Raw genomic sequence first — 19,358 nt, 5'->3', positions numbered from 1 at the left:
GAACTATTGGGACTTCATCAAGATAAGAAGCTTTTGCACAGCAAAGGATACAGTCAACAAAACTAAAAGACAACCTACAGAATGGGAGAAGATATTTGCAAATGATGTATCAGATAAAGGGCTAGTTTCCAAGATCTATAATAACTTATTAAACTTAACAGTAAAGAAACAAACAATCCAATCATGAAATGGGCAAAAGACATGAACAGAAATCTCACAGAGGAAGACATAGACATGGCCAACAATATCTCATAAACATGAGAAAATGCTCTGCATCACTTGCCATCAGGGAAATACAAATCAAAATCACAGTGAGATACCATCTCACACCAGTGAGAATAGGGAAAATTAACAAGGCAGGAATCCACAAATGTTGGAGAGGATGCGGAGAAAAGGGAACCCTCTTACACTGTTGGTGGGAATGTGAACTGGTGCAGCCACTCTGGAAAACTGTGTGGAGGTTCCTCAAAGAGTTACAAATAGAGCTACCCTAGGACCAGCAATTGCACTGCTGGGGATTTACCCCAAAGATACAGACGCAGTGAAACGCCAGGACACCTGCACCCCGATGTTTATAGCAGCAATGTCCACAGTAGCCAAAGTGTGGAGGGAGCCTTGGTGTCCAACAAAAGATGCTGGATAAAGAACATGTGTTCTATGTATACAATGGAATATTACTTAGCCATTGGAAACCACAAAGACCCGCCATTTGCTTCAAGGTGGATGGAACTGGAGGGTATTATGCTGAGTGAAGTACGTCAGTTGTAGAAGTACAATAATTATATGGTCTCACTCAAACAGGGAATATAAAAAATAGTGAAAGGGATTTTAAGGTAAAGGAGAGGAACGAGTGGGAAAAATTAGAAATGGAGAGAAACATGAGAGACTCCTCTATCTGTGACATGAACAAGGGATAATGGAAGGGGAGGTGGGCGGGGGGTTGGGGTCACTTGGTGCCAGGCACTGAGGGGAGCATTTAATGGAATAAGCACTGGGTGTTATACTATATGTTGTCAAACTGAACTTAATAAAAACAAATGAAAAGAGAAAAAAAAGACTATTCACCTCCAAAGACTGCACTCTTTTCATATATTCTATAAATGTCTCTTTTTACTGGGTTTCCCTGTAGCATTTTTAGTTCTCTAGCCAGCTACTGTGTCCTTATCTGATTTTGAGCTTAACTACAGGAATTAATTATACCTAGGGATCTTCATAAAGCAAAATGTACATCAAAATTCAATAAATATCAATTTGATGAATTAATCTTAAGACATAAACAATAGAAATGAATTATCCTTATTTTTGCTTCATTTTCATTACAGTTTTCTTTTCAAAAAGAATTTTCAAGAATTATTTAAGCCATGGAAAACTGTGAAATATGTGTGTCATTCATTGAGTCTCTAGACTATTAAGAGTGACTCGACTGTCACCCTTAGGACTGTGTGCACTGCCAAGTATCTGATTCTCTCACACAGCACTCAGAGATTATTTCAGTAAATCTGATATTTTATTCTTTCTTCTTATATCAGACTTTGTTACTTCTACCAATTTTATACATATTGTATAACACTGGTCACTGGCTCAAGATAAACAATACAAACCAAACATCATCCTCAGAGTACCAGCAACAAAGCTGAAATATATTTTCCCTAAACTTGAAATACACAGAAATCATGATCATTACCCAATAAAGATGAAGTACAGAGAAAGCCATTCCACTTCAAAATCAACAGGCAGGCGAATATCATCCAAATGTATTCTTCAGCTGTAAGGCTATGGGATTCAATAAATAAACTTTTTGAAATTAAGTATTTCAAAATCATTGGATGCATTCTTTGCATTGCTGCCTTCCCAAATTGTCATAATATCCAGATCTTTCAGTTATATCACTGTTAAGATAAAATTAAATAAAAATATTTTTCCCCAGGATCTTTCTCAGAGCTTCTTTGACATCTTTGTTTCTCAGGGAGTAAATCAAAGGATTCAACATGAGAGTGAATAATGTATAACATAAGGGGCCACTTTACTCAGCTCAGGGAATCTGTCAGGGATGAAATACATAAAAATGATGGCACTGTACAGGACGCTCACGACTCCTAGGTGAGAGCTGCAAGTGGAGAAGGCTTTCTTACATCCCTCAGTGGATCTTATCTTTAGAACTGTGGACACAATATACATATAGGACACGAGAATGACAATGATGGTAGGCAAAATAATAATGCTGCATAAGGGAAAGGAAACTATCCTATGAAAGTAGATATCAGAGCAAGTAATCCTTTGAAGTGGACGGTCATCACAGTAAAAGTGGTCGATGGCTCGGGAAGCACAAAAGGACAAAGTAAATGTCATACTCGTCTGAAGAACCGAGCTGATGCAGCCACAAAAATAGGAACCAGCCACCAACTGAATGCAGAGGCTCGTTGACATCTGGACAGAGTAGAGGAGTGAGTTGCAGATGGCAATGAAGCAGTCATAAGCCATGGCAGCCAGGAGAAACCCCTCAGCCACAATGAAGAGGGGAAAGAAAAAGAGCTGGGTCACATGCCTGCAAAGGAGATGGACTTGCTCTCAGACCAGAAGTTGATCATAGCCTTGGGTGCAATTACAGAGGAATAGAAGAGGTCAATGAAGGAGAGGTTGCCCAGGAGGAAATACATCGGTGTGTTCAGCCTGGGATCACTCAGGATAATGGCCACCATCCCAACACTCCCCAGCAGGATCATGGCATACACAGGCAGGAAGAGCAGGAAGAGGAGAATGTAGAGCTCGGGGGAGACCCTGAAGCCTACAAGAATGAAGCCAGTCACGTCTGAGTGATTGCTGGTTCTCCTGTCACCCATGGCAGAAACTGGCGAGAGGCACAGGGAAAAATACACAAATGAACCTGGGCTTTGAGCCTACCTACAAATAATCTCTTACAGTATTAGGATTTATAAAGTTTTTCTATAGTCATTATTTATTAACCTTGTAAATCACTGTGATTTGAATTTAAGCCAATTGCAACTCATGATGAAAACAAAGGCTCGTTTTATGTCTGTATTTTCTATAAGCAGTGGAATTAGATCTTTCTTAGTTTCTTTCTTTTGCTTCCTGCTGTCCAGTTTTCCCAACACCATTTGTTGTAAAGGCTGTCAAAAGGCCAAACCCAAAGTGTCTGCGTGGCACAGCATTTTTGTAGGGGTTTAAGGCAGTTAAAGGAATGCAGGGTCCATAAGATTTCTCTATTACATGCAGACTCAATGGTGTCAGCTATAGACATTATCTCAGTGTTTGGAGGTTGTGCAAGTGGGTTTGATTCCTGTTTCATAATGTGCAGGAGTGCTCTGTTCTTTCTAGGAAAGAATGCATGATCTAAACAAATAAAATGTAAAGACTATTATGTTAAAGGGAGGGCCTGAGGCTGCTTCAAGTATAGTAAGCATTTGGTTTACCTGTTGGTTCATTTAAATAAGTATCCAGGAATTTGGAGTAACCATTGTACTTGGAAAAGATTTCACTCCTGTGGACAAAACAAATGAGCAAAGGAAAAAAATTTAACTTTTTACAGTATATTTGTGTATCTTTAACAATAGTAAATGATACAATAGACTAGTGTCTACATATATTTTATGCATTCATGACGTACCTAATGTTTTCTTCTTTCTGATATTTCTAGGCTACAAAGGTTGGGATGCCTATTGTGGCTCAGTTTGTTAAGCATCTCACCCTTGATTTCATCTCAGGTCATGATCTCAGTATCTTAAGATCCAGTTATGTGTGGGGCTGTAGCTGCATGCTGGGCATGGAGCCTGCTTGAGGTTCTCTCTCTCTCCCTGTCTCTCTGACCCTCCCTTCTGATGCCCACATACGTGCATGTGCACTTTCTTAAAAGCAACAACAGAATCCCAAAAAACTTGTTTTTCTTTTTCTCTTATTAATCTGTTTTTTATTATAGAAGATAGTTTTCGTCAAGAACCTAGAAGAATAGAGGGGAAATTTTCTTTCCTCCCCTACATAATCAAGTTAGAATGATGTCGTATACATTAAACCAATTTTTCATGCATCTTTGTTAAATAACAGGTTCACATAAGGTATTATTTTAACTAATATTTTGGCCTACATACAAACATCATTAAAATAGAATTGTAACAATGTTTGTAATGAAACATGAGTATGTTTATGGAACATTATTCAAATTATTGACTTTTATCATTAATAGACTAATACACTGTTAGTTTAAAATAGCTGCTGTGTTTTAAAAATCTCCCCCAGTGCACTCTGCATTATGTAGCCATGTACTTGAGTAACTTCATGTCACCCAAAGAAACAGTAAAAATATCTTAATATACTTGTTCAGACAGGATCTATCATTTTAAGGTCATTAAATAATCCCAAATTTCATTTAATTTAATCTACTTCTATATCTTATGTAATTCCTTGATTAAGTAGCAACTAAATATAAGTCTAAAATAATTTATATAAAACAGATATTATGCACGTGATTTCAGATCAATGCAGTGAGAAATAAGATGATACAGGTGGGAGCATGGGATATTGCTTCAGTTGGACCTGAAATACAGAATCTGCAATTTCAGAAATAAATCTCACATTTTCCTGTAAGTGAAAATCATGCAAAAAGTTGTCTTTATCATCTCTGTATTCTCAGAACCTAAGTTTGAGCCCAACAAATAATAAGCACCTAAAAAGTAGTTATTGTGGGGAACCTGGGTGTTTGAGCATCTGCCTTCAGCTCAGGTCATAATTGTAGGGTCCTTGGATTGAATCCTGCATCAGGCTCCCCCCGGGAGGTCGCTTCTCCCTCTGCATGTGTCTCTGCTTCTCTATGTGTCTCTCATGAATAAATAAATAAAATCATTTTTAAAAATTAAAAAAAATAAAAGTAGTTGTTGAAAAGTAAATAAATAAAATTAAAAGATTTTTGAAGTAATTAATTGATGAGTAAATAGCAATAATTCTAATCATGATCAAGTTTCCTATATCATCATTCAGTAGAAAAATGTGAAACCATAAACACAAGCCTCACATCTCTTATGGTGTAGAATGATAGAGACCTCAGCCTCAGTCTAAATCATCATGGTGAATTCTTAATATTTTCCCTAAGATTGGAGAAACACACACTGATCACAACTTGGTCTGTTGCCCTTCAGATATTGCTAACCTCTATTACCCCATTACTAAGTTTCTTTTTGTGAATTTACAAAATATTAGAAAATTGTAAATGATTCTAGGAGCACTTGGGTGGCTAGTAGTTGAGCGTCTGCCTTTATCCCAGGTCATGACCCTGGGTCCTGGATTGAGTCCCACATCGTGTCCACACAGGGAGCCTGCTTCTCCCTCTGCCTGTGTCTCTGCCTCTCTCTGTGTCTCTCATGAATGAATAAGTAAAATCTCAGAAGAAAAAGTTTAAATGATTTTATATATTTTTCTATTCTAATTTCGGGCCACTCTCACCTAAGTATTCTATTCTAAATTGTGTACTAATTTGGACTATAGTTTAATGTCCGTGTCCTGAGAACGCCAGTCACCAAAGTACCTTCTGTTTATTCATTCACCTAACCCCCCTGAGTCCATTGTTAATGGAGCAGATAAAATTAGGCCTAGCCTGAATAACATCACTAAGATCACATCATTCTGTCCACTAAGCTTGGAAAGACAATATGTTAGCCTTTGTTTCAACTATAGCTTATTTCATTTTAAATATCAATATAATACTTTTTAAAATGACAATAGTTAGGGTATGCTAGACCTCAGATCCTTGGAGAAATTTGGGTTGATGGACAGAAATGGATTAAAAACCTTTTTATAAACAAGTAGAGGACCTCTCGGAATTATTTTTGATGATCAATATTTTGGGTATTTGGTTAGAGACCCAAAATGACAGAGGAGAAACAGATTGCAAAGGCTTTTGAAAAATCCCAAGCATTTATATTTAAATACATCAAGGAAATAGCATTGACTAAACCAGGCATATTTACCCTCAAGTAAGTATGTCCTTAACAGTTTCTTAGAGCAATATATTTTTGCTTATATATGTTTATGCTTTATATAAATATTCCTAATTATGCACAATGCTATATATGAATAAAACTGAACCACATAATTTATATGGAATATATAAATGCAGAAAAATTTAAACTACTTCAATCTTTTTGACATTTTTGTTTTGTAGAACAGATGTTTTGTGATTGATATAACTACATATTCATGATTTTTGTGTTCATCTAGATATGCTTAGATAACTTTTAATAATCATTTAAATATCAATTTCAGGACACAAACTGTATTATTTTTGTGCAAGATTCCAAACAATTTAATTGATATATCTTAACAATGAAGAGATATCTTTATGCTTTCGTTTGACACAGTGTGACTTTATACTCAGTAAAGGTTAGCTTCCATCATATAAAGGCAGAATCCAAAAAGACCCATATCTGATGACCACAAAGAGGGAGACAAAGATGATGGAAAGTCAGAATCATTCCGTGCAGCAATGAGGCAGGTAAAAGATTTTACTAAGTTCAGTAACATATTAAATTATTGGCTAATCCTCAGAAAATATTATTCCTTATGAAAGCTCTGAAACTGCTGAAGGGTAGAGAAAACAATGGAGACATTTCAGCCTTAGCCAGGCTGTCTGGATAAAGTATGTTTAAAAATGGTCTTAGATGACAGCACATCTAAAGCTTTTACGGCAAATAATAACATTAAACAGGAAAAACAAACAAATCCTGAACAACACCCAGGACTGTGTTAGAGCCAAAAAGAAAAGAAAAAATAATAGTAGCTTTGGCCTCCCAAAACATACCTTGAATGTTAACTATTCCCTTTTATCATCCCTCAAGAAAGAAAGGGTAATGTGCGAAGAAGTATCTGAGTTATTTGAGAAATAAGGAAGAACATTAAGAGTCTACAAAAACAAAATTAGGACTTAAAATAAAAATATTGCTTTATACAGGAGAGTGTCAGGATAGGTGAAGCGATAAGTAAAAATATACATAAGAAAAACATATTAACAATCTTAGAAGAGACTATTAGAACAGATCAGTCATTAACACAGGAACGTCTTAGGGCATAGCCCTTGGAATTAGATTAACTGTGTCTGTATACTATTATCAGGGACACTTTACTGGGTGCCTAAGTAGTGGTCCTATAGATTGTAGAAGTTTGAATAGGGAAAGAGAAAGAAATATTAGGCCAAAAGAGAAAAGTAAATATCTGAAGAGGAAAGCAACAACACAAAGTACCTTCAAAGAGTATGATGGGATGCTAGGAGCAAGCTCATGGATTTACTAAAGGAGGTTTGGGTCTCAGAGGTTTTAATCTCCATTTGTGTGTTTTCACGAATATCCTGAAATATTCAGAAGATAGATTTATAATGAGATATGTGAAAATACTATTAAAGAAATACAGAAACAATGAACCAACATATGATACCATAAATAAATTTAGAAGTATTTTGTCTCTTTTTAGTACAAAACTACTTTTCCCTTAAAGCAAAAGACAGCAATGATTTTTGAAAAGTGTGTGTGCATGCTTGTGCGTGTCCCAGTTTCTTTTCTGTCTCATCTTTTTTGCATATATTTTCAGCTAAAACAGAGAATACCATCATAAAGGAGGAAAATCATGAGAAATCACACAAAGGTAACAGAGTTTATTCTTCTCGGGTTGACTGATGACCCAAAGTGGCAGGTTGTACTTTTCATATTTCTTCTTGTTACCTACATGTTCAGTGTGACTGGGAACCTGGTCATTATCATCCTCACCCTAACAGATCCCCACATGAAGACTCCAATGTATTTCTTCCTTCGAAACTTCTCATTCCTAGAAATGTCATTCACCTCTGTTGCAATTCCCAGATTCCTTGTCACTATTGTGACGGGAGACAGAACCATTTCCTACAATGACTGTCTGGCTCAGGTATTTTTCTTCATCTTACTGGGGGCGACAGAGTTTTACCTCCTGACTGCCATGTCTTATGACCGCTACGTGGCCATCTGCAAACCTCTGCATTACATGACCATCATGAGCAGCAGAGTCTGCATCCTTCTTGTCTTTAGCTCATGGCTTGCAGGATTCCTGATCATCTTTCCACCAGTAATCCTGGCGCTGAAGTTGGATTTCTGTGCCTCCAATATAATTGATCATTTTATCTGTGACTCTTCTCCAATTCTACAGCTTTCTTGCACAAACACTCACTTTCTAGAACTCATGGCATTTATTTTAGCGGTGGTAACACTTATGGTCACCTTAACACTAGTTATGCTCTCCTACATATACATCATCCGCACAATTCTGAGAATTCCTTCCAGGAGTCAAAGGAAAAAAGCCTTTTCCACGTGTTCCTCCCACATGATAGTAGTCTCCCTCTCTTATGGAAGCTGCATCTTCATGTACATTAAGCCTTCTGCAAAGGAAAGGGTGAGTTTAAACAAAGGAGTAGCTGTGATCATTACCTCAGTGACTCCTCTCTTGAATCCTTTCATATATACATTAAGAAACCAGCAGGTGAAGCAAGCCTTCAAGAACATGGTCCACAGAATGGTCTTTTCTTCATATAAATGAATGTCATTATGAAAAAATGTATACATACCCTGAAAACAAAGCGGAATGGAAATCTTTGGATTTTACTACGTAAATTCTTGAAACCCTTCATTTCGTTCTTTCACTTAAACATTCTTCTATATCATTAATGTCCCTTTTCTTATTAGCTGAAAGTCAGGTCTTATCTATTTTAAGCTATATAGAAAATGGCCAGTCTTCACCCGTGTAACTAAATTTTAGATGTCAATAACCTTTATTGCTTCTCATATCAAAGCAGCTGATAAATTCATACAAAAAATTCAAATTGCTGTACTATAAGAAGCCTACCTGAAACCACAAACATGAAATTTATTTTATATAAGTAAAACTGTGTATCTTAAGTAATATCTCTAAGATTTCTCCTGTCACCAAGAAAAGAAAATCTTTTGCTGTAGATTTTCCTATTTTGCCAATCATGTTTTTAAAAGGAAAACCATGGTCGATAAAGGAAAAATAAGCTACCCTGAGAAAATTCATTTTTATACTCAGATAATTTCAATTGTTAAACATGGTCTTTTTTACTGACATGAAGAAAAATGACAAAGTCAGAATCTAGAATGCTATGAGATGCAGACTTCAGAGAGTATCTTGGAAATGATGACACATGACTTATTAGCTTTCCTTTATCAGCAAATCTCCATACTGTCTTTATCTTTCCATTGACTCTTTCACAGCAGGTCTTGCCTCCCTCACCCTTACTCAGGAGAGTGACTCCTGCAGGTAATGGTAAAAAATGTGTAACGTCTGGTTCCTGTAGTCAGGGAGCCCCTCAGCAGCAATGAATCACTAAACCAAATTTTTTGTCTTAGGACAATAGTTAGGAGTCTAACTAGATGCTACTGTGGTAGCATCCATAGTCTCTAAGTGCAGACTCTTCTGGTTGCTCATAGACAAGATTCCTCCATGAGCACTCACCTGTTTCTTATCATTTTGTGTTCATGGAATGTTACACTTTTTTCAAGCAGATTTAACACAATAAAACCATGAAGGGAAAGGTAAATAATCTTATTTGATTATACATTCATCAATGGAGTAATTTGTAAAGAAATGAAACAATGAAGGTTTGTTTTTGTAAGGCTGTATCAAGTAAGCAGAAGAGCAAAAGTTAAAATCAGGAATGTGGAAAAGAATATGCAAATGTTAACTAAATGAACATATACTGTATGTGTGTGGTATATATGATAGACTGCAATGTAGGAAGACAGGATAGAGAAAGGGGAAAATAAGAGGATAAAGGAAAGTTGATCCTCTCAATTGACAAAAACTTCTCTGAGGAAATTGATTCTAACATTCACATTGTCAGTAAGATGTGAAAATCCCTATAAATCTTTCCAAAAAATATTAAATGCTTAAATTGAAATATTATTTTACAGTGTTATGAAATAATGAATTTTTACTGCAAATGTAATTTTGGTAAGAAAAGTATGAGATATATGTTGGAGGTCATGGTTTTAGAGGCTTTCAAAAAGTATTTCTGCTCATATTTCACGCTCACACTAATATTTCAAAAATACATTTCCTTTTTTTAAAGTACTAAGCAGATTATAAATAAGCATTAATAATATTATTTTAAGTAATCCACTGATTACATAGCTGAGTGATCTATTGATTTGTAGCATTTTTAATGAGGGGCAAGTATTCCCAGTTGAGAGTAATATACAACCTGAATGAGGCAAAAGGTTATATCATTAACCATGTTACCAGAGTCCACAATATAATAGACTATGGCTTTCACAAACAAATAAATGACTGAATGGATGAATAAGCAGTTGGCTCTGGCAATAATAAAAATAAACCGTTTTTAGTACCATCTTTTTCTCCAGATTCCTAAGGCGTCATTCTCACTGCTATGTGCCTTGTTAGTTTCCATTTTCCAGAAGATATAGATCCACAACCGTATTTATGTCTTCTGTGGTTTCACTGGCATTCCACTTCTAGAGTCTTTACTATTCTACAGTCTTTAATTGTTTAACAACAATTTACTTTACAAATTTCAAAAAGGACCAATGGGCAGAACTAGAGGGAGAAGCAAACTCCGCACTCACCAAGGAGCCCAATGCAGGGCTAGATGCCAGGACCCCAGGACTATGACCTGAACCAAAGACAGACACTTAACCAACTGAGCCACAGAGGCACCCGATACATATTTGTATTTAAGAATATGCATATAACATATACAAATCCATACACATATTTGTGTTTGTGTGTATAGAATCACAAACATTTTAGAACTTGAATTAAAGCTTTACATAATATTTGAGAGCAGTATCTGTACTTGCACACATGTGTTTCTGTCAGAGTACAGCATACTTTATTGATGGTACAAGACAGGATAGGGCTCCCTGAGCCCCACTCCGTCTGCAAGGGGTCTCGATAGAAACCATGTAGGGGACAGGAGATTCTCAGTGTGTTGGGGGATGAGTTCGGGAAAGGACTTTCCACCAGCTGAGGGTCTCTCACCTTTTCTTCTGATGTCAGTGGGGCTGGTGGTCCAGGGGGTTCTTACTCTTTGGAGGCCGTGTGGGCCATAATGTCCAATATCATGTTGCTGTAGCCAAATTCACTATGGCACAAGGAAATGAGCTTGGTAAAGTCACCATTGAGGGCAATGCCAGCCCCAGCATCAAAAGTAGAAGAGTGTCTACTTTTAGTGTCACTGTTAAAGTCACAGGAGACAACCTGGTTCTCAGTGAGGCCTAGGATGTTCTTGAGGGTGCTCTGTGTTGCCTACTTCAACACTTTCCTGATGTCATAACTTTTGTCAGCTTTCTCCAGGCAGCAAGTTAGCTGCATCACTGACCCATTGAAGGTGGGGACATGAAAGACCATGCCAGCGAACTTCCCATTTGGCTAGGGATGACCCTGCCCACAGCTTTGACAGTGCCAGTAGAAGCAGGGATGATGAGGATCCCTGGGTGGTGCAGTGGTTTAGCGCCTGCCTTTGGCTCAGGGCGCAATCCTGGAGACCCGGGATCAAATCCCACATCCGGGCTCCCGGTGCATGGAGCCTGCTTCTCCCTCTGCCTGTGTCTCTGCCTCTCTCTCTCTCTCTCTGTGACTATCATAAATAAATTTTAAAAAAATTTTTTTTAAAAAAGAAGCAGGGATGATGTTTTGGGCAGCTCCTCAGCTACCACACCATGTTCTCCCAGGAGGGCCAGCTATGGTTTCTGGGTGGCAATGATGACATGGACTGTGGTCATGAGTCCCTTCATGCTGCCAAGGTGGTCATGAACGACCTTAACCAGAGAAGCCAAGTAACTGGAGGTATTTCTGACACTCTGGAGGGAATTGTCCCATGCTTCACAACCATCACAAACACGAAGGCATCAGAAGAATGATGGGTGGAGAGGATGACACTCTTGGTGCCACGCTTCACATGAGCCCCAGACTTCTCCATGGTAGTGAAGTGAATTCAGCAGCAGTACCATCCCATTTGATGTTGGCGGGTTAGATGGAGATGGGATTTCAATTGATTATAATTTTCTTATTCCCAGTCTTTACTGTGGCATTGCTATTGCTATGGGTGGAATCATACTGGGACATGTAGATCATGTGGTTGAGGTCAATGAAGGTGTCATTGATGGCAACGATATCCACTTGGCCGTAGTTCAAAGTAGCCCTGGTGACCAGGTGCCCAATATGTCTTAGTCGGGTTACTCCAACCTTCACCATGTCTCTGAGACCTGGCACCACATAAGAAGATGTGGCTTTCTGACAGAAGAGGAGGAACAGAGACACCTTGCATTCGCGTACTTTTGAAATGAATTAGGAATTTTAGTACAAAGGATGTTTCACTTCTAAATAAGGAGAGGAACTACTCATCTGTATATTCAAAAAGTCATACATTGCCATGACAATAGTAAGCACATTAATACCTTCCTCACCCCCTTGCTGAAGTTTAATATTAAAAATTACCATTCCTAATTTCAGATATAACTCCTAAAAGTGTTTCCAGACATCAGCCTGCATTTTCATCCAGTAACAAGTAGTCATAGAAGGCTTTTAGCATAGAGAAAAATAACTGCATGTGAGTAAAACCATATGAAAATTATCTTTTTCTGATTGAGTTATTTCACTCATAAGACCCTCCAGTTCCATCCATGTCGAAGTAAATTGTAGGTATTCATCTTTTCTGATGGAGGAGTAATTTTCCATTCTCTCTCTCTCTCTCTCCCATATATATATATAAATAACACCAAAATTCTTTATCTTTTCCTCTGTTGAAGGACATCATGGCTCATTCCACATTTGGGCTAGTAAGGAGGGCATATGATGAGATGAGCCCTGGGATTTATACTACATCTTGGCAAATTGAATTTAATAAAAAAATAAAACTAAAAAAAGAAAAATTCCTCTGGTTGCAATGCACACAATACGTTAAAGGGAAATCAGGGTTTGCAAGGTTGCATCAGACAAACAAAAAATAACAAGATCCCTTCAGTAGATGTATGGATAAATAAACTTTGATTTATTTGGTACATCTAGACAAGAAATAATTAGGAATATTAGAGCAAAGAAAGAAATCATTTAAGGGGAAAATATAAAAACACTGAAAGAAAAAAAATATCTGAAAACTAATTATCGAGGAGGGGCAAGATGGCGGAAGAATAGGGTCCCGAAGTCACCTGTCCCCACCAAATTACCTAGATAACCTTCAAATCATCCTGAAAATCTACGAATTCGGCCTGGGATTTAAAGAGAGAACAGCTGGAATGCTACAGTGAGAAGAGATCGCGCTTCTATCAAGGTAGGAAGACGGGAAAAAAGAAATAAAGAAACAGAACTCATGCAAGGAGGAGGGGCCTCGTAAGGAGCTGGGCTAAGGCCGGGGCGAGTGTCCCCAGGACCGGAGAGACCCGTCCCGGAGAAGCAGGAGCTGCACCAACCTTCCCGGGAGGAAAGGCGCTCCCAGGGGGTTAGAGCAGGACCCCAGGAGGGTGGGGATGCCCTCGGGCTCCCTGGGACACTAACAGACACCTGCGCCCAGGGAAGACCACGCCACACCCCGCCGCCGAGCTCCCTAAAGGGCTGCAGCCCGCGCATGGCTTGACCAGGAGCAGCTCGGAGGGGCTCGGGTGGGCGGCTCCACAGAGAGGGGGCTGCCGGGCTGGGAGCACGAATCCAACAGTGCAGGCCCGGGAGCACTGGGCACCGGGACACAGCCCAGGATCCGGCCTCCTCCCAGGACAGGCTGAGGCCAGGAGGGCCCAGGACAGCAAGGACGCTCCTGCCCCAAGCTGTGCAGATCAGCGGCCCCGCCCCCGGAGCATATAGGCCTCTGCAGGCTGAAAGCTCCATAGTTACTGGGGGAGCTGACTCCAGGGCTCCAGAGCTGGCCGCCACCACCGGGGTTGTTCCTCCAGGGGCCTCACGGGGTAAACAACCCCCACTGAGCCTCACAGTGGCCTCACCAGTAAACAGTATAAACATTACTCACTGAAGCCCGCACCAGGCAGGGGGCTGAGCAGCTCCCCTAGTGCTAACACATGAAAATCAGCACAAAAGGCCCCTCCCCCAGAAGACCAGCTAGACGGACAAGTACAAGGGGAAGTCAAAGGACTTAAAATATACAGAATCAGAAGATACTCCCCTGTGTTTTTTTTTAATTTCTGTTTGCTTCCTCCACCTTTTTTCCCTTTCTTTCTTTTTCTTTCTCTTTTTCTTCTCTTTTTTCTTTTTTTCTTCCTTTTTTCTTTATTCTTTTTCTCTTTTCTTTCCTTCTTTCTCTCATCTCTTTCTCTCCTTTTCCCAATACAACTTGTTTTTGGCCACTCTGCACTGAGCAAAATGACTAGAAGGAAAACCTCACCTCAGAAGAGTCAGAAACAGTCCTCTCTCCCACAGAGTTACAAAATTTGGATTACAATTCAATGTCAGAAAGCCAATTCAGAAGCACTATTATAAAGCTACTGGTGGCCGTAGAAAAAAGCAAAAAGGACTTAAGAGACTTCAAGACTGCAGAATTTAGATCTAATCAGGCAGAAATTAAAAATCAATTGAATGAGATGCAATCCAAACTAGAAGTCCAAATGACAAGGGTTAATGAGGTGGAAGAATGAGTGAGTGACATAGAAGACAAGTTGATGGCAAAGAGGGAAACTGAAGAAAAAAGAGACAAACAATTAAAAGACCATTAAGATAGATTAAGGGAAATAAGAGACAGCCAGAGGAAGAAAAATCTACATTTAATTGGAGTTCCCGAGGGCACCGAAAGGGACAGAGGTCCAGAATATGTATTTGAACAACTCCTAGCTGAACACTTTCCTAATCTGGGAAGGGAAACAGGCATTCAGATCCAGGAAATAGAGAGATCCCCACATAAAATCAATAAAAACCATTCAACACCTCAACATTTAGAGTTAAGCTTGCAAATTCAAAGATAAAGAGAAGATCCTTAAAGCAACAAGAGACAAGAAATCCCGGAATTTTATGGGGAGGAGTATTAGTGTAACAGCAGACCTATCCACAGAGACCTGGCAGGCCTGAAAGGGCTGGCAGGATATATTCAGGGTCCTAAATGAGAAAAACGTGCAACCAAGAAATCTTTATCCAGCGAGGCTCTCATTCAGAATGGAAGGAGAGATAGAGTTTCCAAGACAGGCAGGAACTGAAAGAATATGTGACCTCCAAACCAGCTCTGCAAGAAAATTTAAGGGGGACTCTTCAAATTCCCATTTAGGAAGAAATCCAGTGGAACAATCCACAAAAACAAGGACTGAATAGATATCATGATGCCACTAAACTCATATCTTTCAATAGTAACTCTGAATGTACGGGCTTAATGACTCCATCAAAAGACGCAGGGTTTCAGACTGGATAAGGAAGCAGGACCCATCTATTTTCTGTCTACAGGAGACTTATTTTAGACAGAAGGACACCTAAAGCCTGAAAATAAAAGGTTGGAGAACCATTTACCATTCAAATGGTCCTCAAAAGAAAGCAGGGGAAAAAAAAAAAAAAAGAAAGCAGGGGTAGCCATCCTTATATCAGATCAACTAAAATTTACCCCGAAGACTGTGATGACAGATGAAGAGGGACACTATATGATACTTAAGGATCTATCCAACAAGAGGACTTAACAATCCTCAATATATATGCCCCAAATGTGGGAGCTGCCAAATATATCAATAATTTAATAACCAAAGTTAAGACATACATAGATAATAATACACTTATACTTGGTGACTTCAATCTAGCACTTTCTACCCTCGATAGGTCTTCTAAACACAATATCTCCAAAGAAATGAGAGCTTTAAATGATACCCTGGACCAGATGGATTTCACAGATATCTACAGAACTTTATATCCAAACTCAATGGAATACACATTCTTCTCAAGTGCACATTGAACTTTGTCCAGAATAGACCACATGCTGGGTCACAAATTGGGTCTGAACCGATAACAAAAGATTGGGATCGTCCCCTGCATATTCTCAGACCATAATGCCTTGAAATTAGAACTAAATCACAACAAGAAGTTTGGCAGGACTTCAAACACGTGGAGGTTAAGGACCATCCTGCTAAAAGATGAAAGGGTCAACCAGGAAATTAAGTAAGAATTAAAAAGATTCATGGAAACTAATGAGAATGAAGATACAACCGTTCAAAATCTTTGGGATGCAGCAAAAGCAGTCCTGAGCGGGAAATACATCGCAATACAAGCATCCATTCAAAAACTGGAAAGAACTCAAATGCAAAAGCTAACCTTACACATAAAGGAGCTAGAGAAAAAACAGGAATTAGATCCTACACCCAGCAAAAGAAGAGAGTTAATAAAGATTCGAGCAGAACTAAACGAAATCGAGACCAGAAGAACTGTGGAACAGATCAACAAAACCAAGGTCTGGTTCTTTGAAAGAATTAATAAGATAGTTAAACCATTAGCCAGCCTTATTAAAAAGAAGAGAGATAAGCCTCAAATTAATAAAATCATGAATGAGAAAGGAGAGATTACTACCAACACCAAGGAAGTATAAACGATTTTAAAAACATATTATGAACAGCTATACGCCAACAAATTAGGCAATCTAAAAGAAATGGACGCATTTCTGGAAAGCCACAAACTACCAAAACTGGAAAGAGAAGAAACAGAAAACCTGAACAGGCCAAAAACCAGGGAGGAAATTGAAGCAATTATCAAAAACTCTCAAGACACAAATTCCAGGGCCAGATGGCTTCCCAGGGGAATTCTATCAAACGTTTAAAGAAGAAACCATACCTATTCTACTAAAGCTGTTTGGAAAGATAGAAAGAGATGGAGTACTTCCAAATTCATTCTATGAGGCCAGAATCACTATAATTCCAAGACCAAACAAAGACCCCACCAAAAAGGAGAATTATAGACCAATATCCCTGATGAACATTTGCTTATACTCTAAGCACAGGTACCATGCAAAAATTCTCAACAAGATACTAGCCAATAGGATCCAACAGTACATTAAGATTATTCACCATGACCAAGTAGGATTTATCCCCGGGATGCAAGGCTGGTTCAACATTCATAAAACAATCGATGTGATTTATCATATCAGCAAGAGAAAAAACAAGAACCATAAGATCCTCTCCCTGGATGCAGTTAAAGCATTTGACAAAATACAGCATCCATTCCTGATCAAAACTCTTCAGAGTGTAGGGATAGAGGGAACATTCCTCGACATCTTAAAAGCCATCTACGAAAAGCCCACAGCAAATATCTTTCTCAATGGGGAAGCACTGGGAGCCTTTCCCCTAAGACCAGGAACAAGACAGGGATGTCCACTTTCACCACTGCTATCCAACACAGTACTGGAAGTCCTAGCCTCATCAATCAGACAACAAAAAGACATTAAAGGCATTCGAATTGGCAAAGAAATCAAACTCTCCCTCTATTGCATAGTCAATATTTAATCATTATATTGTGAGACAGTTCAGTAGTGGAAGACAAGATTAACATATTGCTTTAAAACATTCCATTACTTTCTGCATCTGATTACTGATAATAAAAGACACAGCTGTTCTAAACTAAACACACTAACAGGTGTAAAGTGCTAATTTGGCATTTTATGTAAAAGTTACTCCTCATTTACTTTTGGAATACTCTAAAATTATACTCTAAGCTACCAATAACTTGAAGAATTTTTTATACTAACTTGGATTATTCTACTCATTGAAGAAAAGATGCACTTATTTCTCCATGAATTCAAGATTATTTTTAAACAGTACACATCCTGAACTAATTATAATTACCCCAGATGTTTTCCATAAAAATGGTCACACATTTTAACATGGTTTCTTTAGCAACTGTTCTATATCAAATTTACTGCAAAGAGCATCAGAATTATGAAGTAACACTGTATCAGATTTGTTATGTTCAAACTACAAATGATAATGAAGCTTGAGCTTATAATTTATTTTGACAAGTTTTCAGCTAATCTGTAGCTGTATGTATTTAATCCAAGGTCACCATAAGGAAATTCAATATTTTTATGATAAATCTTCAATAATAACTCACCTAAAGGAAGTCAAAGTAACCATAATTTGTGAATAGCATGTAAATGTAACTATATAGTTTTGGCTTTTTTGTTTGTTCTTAAAACATTAATATACTACAATCAACTTAAAATATCTCAAGTAGGGGTGCCCGGGTTGCTCAGTGGTTAGGGTCTCCCTTTGACTCAGGGCATGACCCCAGAGTCCCGGGATTGAGTCCTGCATCAGGGTCCCTGCAGGGAGCCTGCTTCTCCCTCTGCCTGTGTCTTTGTCTCTATCTCTCATGAATAAATAAATGGAATCCTTTTTAAAAATATCTCGAGTAAAAGAACTCCATTCTAGTAATTTAATACACTTGGATAAATACTTTTTAAATATCATAAGATATAACAGTGATATTATGAGACAATTACGTATTCAATGTCAGTGAAGATATTAATGTATTGGGGATAAGAAAGAGCACTGAAATATTTTAATTTGGCAATTATCTTTACTTAATATATAAAACTTGGAGAGGAAATGTTAATGTAGAATATGAAAGGAGTCCAAAGCATTCCAGTCTCTTTCTCTTCTTTTCCTAAAATAAACATATTTGTCGAATTAGCTGGGCTAATTTTTCTAAAGAAAAAGAGGTTCACTAACATTTACAAATACGTAAAGAGTCCTTGACACTATGTCTATATTTTGAGATATACCACTTGAGGAAAAACATATAAAATATGTACATATTAATGCTTTAAGACTTTTCTTTGTTAGTTCAGGTACAAATGCAAATAAAATACTCTACAGCTTTGTAGTAAAGGTTTCTCTGTCAGGTCATTTAGTTACAACAGCTTTCCTGGTCCTTATGGAAACAAGTTATGATCAATTAAAACTATGAGTTTGCTGCTTACACTTTGGAAAGAAACAGAAGAAGCAGAATTTCACATCAAAAGAATAAAGAAAAATCAATTTTACCGTGGAATCTAATAAAGCTTAACTCTGCCTATAATGTGGTAAAACTATGTTATGTAGAAACATAACCATGGGATTTTCTGGTTTGTAACCTAAGTCAAGGTATGTAGCCAATAAACCAAATCATATGATAATGAAACTGTGAATTGTTTATATAGATTTCATAAGACTATCAGTCTTTGTAAACTTAATTACTGTATGTAATGATTTATTCAAGCTATCTTAATCTTTATCATATTTAATTATCAAGGAAGGAGTTTATTACTTGGAATTGCATAGAATTACATGCTGTGATATATCAACTACAAAAGTACAATGCACACCTTAAAAAAGGGATTTTTAAATTCTTTTCCC

General features: G+C 38.0%; 1 protein-coding gene and 1 pseudogene across 1 annotated transcript; one reads left to right on the top strand and one right to left on the bottom strand.

Moving 5' to 3' along the window:
• Positions 1-1,903: 1,903 nt before the first annotated feature.
• LOC121489063 lies at positions 1,904-2,881 on the bottom strand (annotated as a pseudogene).
• Positions 2,882-7,623: 4,742 nt separating this feature from the next.
• On the top strand, positions 7,624-8,562 carry LOC121490151 (olfactory receptor 6C75-like). The gene has a single exon (XM_041753837.1). The coding sequence runs from the start codon at positions 7,624-7,626 to the stop codon at positions 8,560-8,562; it is 939 nt and encodes a 312-aa protein (XP_041609771.1).
• The last annotated feature ends 10,796 nt before the right edge of the window (positions 8,563-19,358 follow it).

Source organism: Vulpes lagopus, chromosome 4, assembly GCF_018345385.1.
Source record: "Vulpes lagopus strain Blue_001 chromosome 4, ASM1834538v1, whole genome shotgun sequence".
Lineage (NCBI taxonomy): Eukaryota > Metazoa > Chordata > Mammalia > Carnivora > Canidae > Vulpes > Vulpes lagopus.
Note: the sequence above shows the minus strand (reverse complement) of the source record. Positions and strands in the feature narration are given on the sequence as shown.